The 6,837-nt window shown below is 38.8% G+C and overlaps 1 protein-coding gene across 2 annotated transcripts in view; it reads right to left on the bottom strand.

Annotated features, from left to right (window-relative positions):
* Positions 1 to 2,270: 2,270 nt before the first annotated feature.
* Positions 2,271 to 6,837, bottom strand: part of ADGRG7 (adhesion G protein-coupled receptor G7) — a 28,388-nt gene continuing 23,821 nt past the window's right edge. For both annotated transcript variants that reach the window (XM_068160579.1, XM_068160578.1), the window contains 4 exons: positions 6,593 to 6,674; positions 5,415 to 5,576; positions 4,186 to 4,342; positions 2,271 to 3,232 (listed from right to left, as the gene is read on the bottom strand). In XM_068160579.1, coding sequence (XP_068016680.1) covers positions 3,020 to 3,232; positions 4,186 to 4,342; positions 5,415 to 5,576; positions 6,593 to 6,674 — 614 coding nt within the window. In that variant the 3' untranslated portion in view covers positions 2,271 to 3,019. The remainder of the gene's footprint in view (positions 3,233 to 4,185; positions 4,343 to 5,414; positions 5,577 to 6,592; positions 6,675 to 6,837) is intronic.

Raw genomic sequence — 6,837 nt, 5'->3', positions numbered from 1 at the left:
CACCGCTCTGCGCATGCCCTGCCTCCTGCCCAGCGCCGGCGCGTGGCGGCCGTTGGCTGGCGTCAGCGCGGGCGTGGCGCCTCGCTGGCGCTGCAGCTGTGGCACCACCGCCCCGCCTCTCATTCGTGCTCCACTACGTCCCGCCCAGTGCCTGTCAGCTCGCTCTTGTCTGCCTCCCTAGGAGGAGTGGGATGCAGCCCAGTTTTAAAGAGTAGTCAGGGGCAAAATCTTTCAGCCTCTTGTGCCGGTACATCAAAGCATGTGATGTGTGTACGTCAAAGAAACTGAATGACAGAATCAGAAATAGAAATAGAAATAGAAATAGAAATAGAAATAGAAATAGAAATAGAAATAGAAATAGAAATAGAAATAGAAATAGAAATAGAAATAACCAGGTTGGAAGAGACCTTTGAGATCATCGAGTCCAACCTATCATCCAACATTATCTAATCAACTAAACCATGGCACCAAGCACCCCATCCAGCCTCTTCCTAAACACCCCCAGTGACTCCACCACCTCCCTGGGCAGCACATTCCAATGACCAATCTCTCTATCTGTGAAGAACTTCTTCCTAACATCCAGCCTAAATAGTTTCAGTTAGAAAAGACCTCTAAGATTGTCAAGTCCAATCATTAACACCACCACAGCCATGAAACCACGTCCCAAAGTGCCAAGTCCGCTAACAATAAGCAGGTGTTATTCACATTGAAATGGAGGTGAAAGCAGCTGAATACGGTTTTAATGACAGGTATATTTTGAGGAGGAGGGACGTGATTCAGGAAGCTCATTTGATAAGTGTTAGCAAATATTTAGAAATAATTTGAACATTATCAATGGGGGGGGGGGGGGGGGGTAATACTGCCTGTTCACTTTTAAAGATATAAGGAAAAGATCTGGAAAACAGGATTTTTCCATCCACTGCGCTCCCTGCTGCTAGTTTTTCACACCTTTGTACTGCTGATTCCCCAGTCCTCGCGTTTATCAACACAGTGTATCCAAAGTATTAACAAGATCCTTAGAACTTCATGATACTCACAGGCCACATATCACAAAGGATACCAAAGTCCACTACACTCTTGAGATCCATATATTCCACGTGTAGATAAGAACTGAACTATTGTTCCTATGTCAAGCATATAGCCTGAAAAATATAATTTGCTTTGTTCCATTTTTGAAAATAGGATTCCTTACATGAAGGGGGGGGGAAAATGTCATGAGATGTATAATTCTCTGCTTTATTTTTTTTTTTCTGAAGGTATTTTATGCTGGGTGAGAAGCACTCAGTGTTGGATATAGCAGCATTATTTTAATATCTGAAATACTTAGGTACAGGATGCTTAATTAATTAGTAAGAAGTCAACAATCTTCCAATCCAATGCTTTAAATTCTTCTTGGATGCTTTGGACTTTTTTTACAATAGTGATGTTTTTTTTTTCTTTTTTAAACAGTTTTGTTCTAAATTAAATGTGAACTCCTTTAGAGAATATCCTTTAGAGAATGTATTTTGTTTGTGGGGATGGAAATACCAATGATGTGAAAATGTTTTCACTCATTTAAGATGACATCCTCACCATGCCTAGCTGTGTTTTTCTACCACAATCAAATATCATCCTTCCCAAACCACACTGCGATTTCTAAAATATTCTTTCCTCAGTGAAATGGAAGGATTTGGCAAAGACATTTGATTTGTTGTTGTTAATAATAATAATAATAATAATAATAATAATAATAATAATAATAATAATAATAATAATAATAATAATAAATTTACTATTAAACAAACAAACAAACAAAAAACCCAACCAAAAAAACTATTCATTTCCTTTCCTGGGTAACTTTGAATGAACTTCCTTTTTGAACTTCCTTGAATGAACTGCCTCTTTTGGATCAGCATTGATGAATTTCAGACTCTGACGTGACTTCTGTCTTTGGAGGCCTATCAGTACTAGAGAACATTTATTTTCTGCTTCACTCAGAGAGCACAGACTTCTAAGACATGGAGATCTTTTGAGGACCACTTAGAGGTGTTGGGTGACAGGTTGGACTTGATGATCTCTGAGGTCTTTTCCAACCTTATTGATTCTATGATTCTATGACAGTTCTCTGAAGACATTCAAAAACTCTCATGTAGGATGCCCAGTGTATGCAAAGGTGCTATCCCTAGATGTTCAACCATCATATCTGATCATGCCATTGATCTTGTTTGGAGCAGCTTCAAAGTTTTCAAAACACACCACATTTATTTTAAGGAAAAAAAATGAAAGCAGGAGGTAAATCTGATAACACTTCTTCAACCAGATTATTCAAAATGGTGTTCTTATTTTGTTACATCCAGAGACAGTAAAACACACAAAAATGTTTGTTCAGAGAATAGAACAAAGAAATAAAGGGGGGTTTAATTACACATCTAAATTCCTCTGTCATTTTTCTCTCACAGGACAGAATGGGGTTTTGTCTAGTCACCACTTATAATGAACATGTTTTAGCTGGGAAACCTAAAAGAACATTGTGAGATACAGATTTTCTTCTGAAAAGACCAAGCCAACATATTAGAACTACTAAGTAGAATTTGGAGCCAAAGCCAAACTACTAAGTAGAGTTTGGAGTGCTGTTTGTTGATTTACCTTTTGGGTTCTATTTAAATTGAAATTGTCCTTATAAATAAGAGAAGAGAGCTGCAGAGCATAAGGAAGATTCAACGGGTCTGAAAAAAATGAGAGGGGCACAAATACAGCAACTTTTCTACATGGGTACTATAATACAAAACCAGAATAACCTCAACTCCTTCCTCAGTGGCATGCAGTACAAGTAGTACCAAGAGGATCTAGCACCACATTGCTGCTTAACAATTCCACAGTCCTTCTAGTGTGTGGTCCAGCAGCTTTGGGCTGCTAGAGGACTTGGTTTAAGATTTGTTTTGAGCTCCCTTTGGCTGGAGGAGCATGTCTATCATTCAAAATACCTCTGAGATCTACATAAAATACACCATTTCACGTATTTACATATTTCTAAGTCCACTTAGGTGGTAGACAAGGAAATATTCTCTGGGACAGTCTGGGTTGATCTGAAAGTTTCTCGTAAATGTTTTTCAGCCTTCGATTTCCATACATAGTATGTTTTTGAATGCAGATACAGTGGTACCTCTGGCACATGGAAAACAGGAAACACTTTAGAAACATTTTTCTTGAAGATTGGTGATCTGAAAGTGTACAGGATACAAATCTGAAGTCCCTGTAGAGTAAACGAAAGTGTGGAGTTACTATTTTTTATGATAAACCCAGGAAAGATTAGTCAAAATGGTGACACACTGGGACAGGTTGCCCAAGGAGGTCATGAATGCCCCTCTCTGAAGGTTCAGAGCCAGGTTTGATGAGGCCTTGAGCAACCTGGTCTAGTGGAAGGTGTCCCTGCCAAAGCCAGGGGATCCTTTCCAACCCAAACCATTCTATGAATCTATGAATATTATTTGACTTGACAAACAACCACAAAACAATGTTCAGTAACCACTAACAATGGCATTAATACCTTGAAATACAGGAAGTGCTTTCAATGGGAAAATTATTCCATGTAACTGTGAATCTGGAATTGTAGTCACCTCATTTCTGCATTGTAATGGGTTAGCTAGCATGTCACAGGATCATATTAATACCTTCTGATAGATAGGATGAAGGTAAGGCTTGCTTGAGCATGCCATAAGCATTAAATGTGGCTGGTGTTCCCCATCAGCACTTCAATCAGATTTCAGAATTTCTATACCTGGTTTTCTAAACTCTCATTTCAAGGATTAATCAGGAGTGTCCTGAGTTTTTATCCATGATCACTGCAAAAGATCTTAGGCCATGAAGCTGTGGTTACTTCCCTGGGACTCTTTTCCCACAGCTGATGCAGAAGTTTTTTTCCTGCTATTCATTCTGAATATAATTTTATGTATGGTTTTGTATAATAGAAGCCACTCAGACAGGAAGGTATTTTCAGTGGTGAACTTGAAGTAAAATCCCACACTGATTTGCACAATGGAAATGAGTTTTAAATGTGACAGGCCAGAAGGACAGCATCCCTTTGTCAACAAAAATTCTGAACCCCTGTAAGTGCTTTCCATCAAGTTCCCAGGCTATACCGAGCTATAAAACAAATAAATGTGACTTTATTTCAGTTTTTAGTCTCAGAATTGCTAAATACCTTACCTGGGTAGCATTCAAAATGCAGAACAGATAGCTGAAAACAAGACTTGTTTCTTCCTGATTGATTAACATGAGGTAGCCTACTGTCCAGGTGATTCCAAGCACTACCATGATGGAGATAGTGCCAGTTGCCTTTTTCATAAATGAATCACTTTTGTTCCTGGAAGCACACACACACACACACAAGAGTCATTAAGTCTTTCTCTATACCATTTAACACCTTCTTGAGCTTTGAACTTTCTGTTTCTTTAGAGCTATGTCACAAAGGTGTGTTATTCAGGTGAGTTGAGGACACACACCTCTTGACATTTGTTTGATGTACTAGTCAGAGATAAAATCTAGAAAAGAAACCCAGAAACAGAAATCTAACCAAGTTCATCAGAATAATCTGTTTGGATTATGCAGTTTGGATGTTGCTTTCTTTAGCAAAAAAAATATGAGGTTTACCAAGGGAACAAAAAGCACTGAAAATTGCATGTTAGCTATTATAAGCTTTTTAGATTGCTTATAACTTCAGTTTTCAATACAAGAATAAACTGCTAGCGACATTTGGATATGCAGGTTCTCTCAAGCCTGAAGGCAGTCAGAGCTAAGGTATTTTGTTTGCTTCAGCTGTGAAAATTGTACTTAAAAGGAATGGAAAAAATGGTACAAAGTTGAGTGGAACAGATCAGTTCTGTGGGATTAACAAAAATAAAAGCAACCCCCTTTAAATAATACAGTGAACACTGCAGAGTTTGTGACAGTTTGTGACAATACATGAAGTGGTGATGTAAAACTGAGCAACTAAATTTGCTTCAAATCTGTTAGACAGCTGGCCTGATGTTAGAAATTCATAATTCTCACTTGGCTGGACCCAGATTTGCTCTCACTTCTGTGGATTTACATTGAAATTGAGTAACACTGCCATCAAAAAAATGATGCAAACGCCTGAAATATATTGACTGATATGGACTCAAACAAAGTCTGACTCAGTCGTGGTAGGGGCCTTAAAGATTGTGTAGTTCCAACCTCCCTGCCTATGCACTATCCCTGCACTAGACCAGGTTGCTCAAGGATTCATCCAATCTGGCCTTCATTCCCTGACTTCTTTAAGTATACATTTCTTTAACACACAAAAAAACTGGTCAAAAATCTGAGTTTCTGGTGAGAAAGTCTGAGCTGGTGACAAGAGACTGAGCTGAGACAAGAGACATTTACTGAGAGATCTGAGCAGTCCTATGCCATCTCACCTTGTCAAATTCTGATTCTTCTTCCATATCACAGAGACACTGATCTTGATGAAGACAATGATGTTAAACAGGAGTATGAACGTGACTGGCAAGAGGAAGGACCACAACATGGGCTTTTCCATACTGAAATTCTGATTTTGATCCAGTGCTGCCAGCCAGCAACTTTTAAGACAAAGAGAGGCCTTTTCAAAAGATATGTCAGACACATTATCCAGGATACACAAACAGACCAAAATAATGTTCCACTTTTCATCCCTAAAGATCTCCTAGGACTTTCCAAGTCTGGTTAACCTATCTCTGAAAGGCAACCGTTCCTTGAGAACTGAGGGCTTTGAGTCATGCTTCTCTTTCTCTGGGGAATGCAAAAGTGATTTATCAGACTGCACAGGGAAATATGATAAGGTGCAATATAGCTAAATAGGTGTCTGGCCACCCTATGCAAATTTATCTTATGAGTGTCAATTATAATAGAGCTAAAAAGTAATAGGAGAGACCTAATGGATAAAGGTTGAAACAAAACCAGAAGCAACTACAGGAGGAGAGAGTTAGCCTGCAATAATCTTTACCTCTTTTATTTTGTTCATTGCCAAATAATCTCAAGTAAAAAATCAACACTCCCTAAACAAGTATAATAAGATGGTCACCATGTGGAAGGGGAGTTATATTTACATTTCTGAAAGAAGTCTACCTTATTTCTGTATCAACCACTACTACCTAGGTACATTGCAAGCCTGGTAGCCTGCTTTGGTGTGTGAACACTTAAATATTGATGCCAAACCCTTTGGGTACATAGGTATGTATTTACATTGGCCAGAAAGATTTTAAATACATGTGAGAATTGTTTAGGTGCTGACAAGAAGCTATGCACTTAAAGGAAGGTCTTGAATTTCAGTTAGGCTAAGAGCATCTACAGCTGCCATTTAAAGTCAGAGGTGATCTTGCAGGAGGAGTCAAGGCTGATGTGGATCCAGTACCCTAAATCCTTAGTGAGGTGATACTGCAGTTTCATATATAAAATGTTCAACTTAAGTGAATAGTTTTGTTTTCTTCTAAGTACTTAGACACACAAACTACTATAGCAACAATAAGTCTAGTATTGTGATAATTATAGCTATGACAAAAAGTGTAGAGTAATGCATGTGTAATGATGCACATGCTGTAATAGTACACAAACTTACAATTCTTCCTGTCGGTAATTTAAAGCTTTTCCTTCTCTGTAAGTAGCTCCAAGTGTTACTGCGACTACTAGAGCAGGGATTCCTAATTAAAAGGAGAGATATCATCACTTTATTGTGGCCTCACCAGTGCTGAGCACAGGGGGAAAATCACAACTCTAGACCTGCTGGCCGCACTATTCCTGATACTAGCCAGGATAGCAGCTGCCAAACAGAAAGAGACCAGAGGGTGCTGATTGACAGCTGCC

Source organism: Melanerpes formicivorus, unplaced genomic scaffold (assembly GCF_026170545.1).
Source record: "Melanerpes formicivorus ecotype bairdi unplaced genomic scaffold, bMelFor1.0.p_v2 SCAF_51, whole genome shotgun sequence".
Taxonomy (NCBI): Eukaryota; Metazoa; Chordata; class Aves; order Piciformes; family Picidae; genus Melanerpes; species Melanerpes formicivorus.
This window is presented reverse-complemented; position numbering and strand designations above follow the sequence as displayed.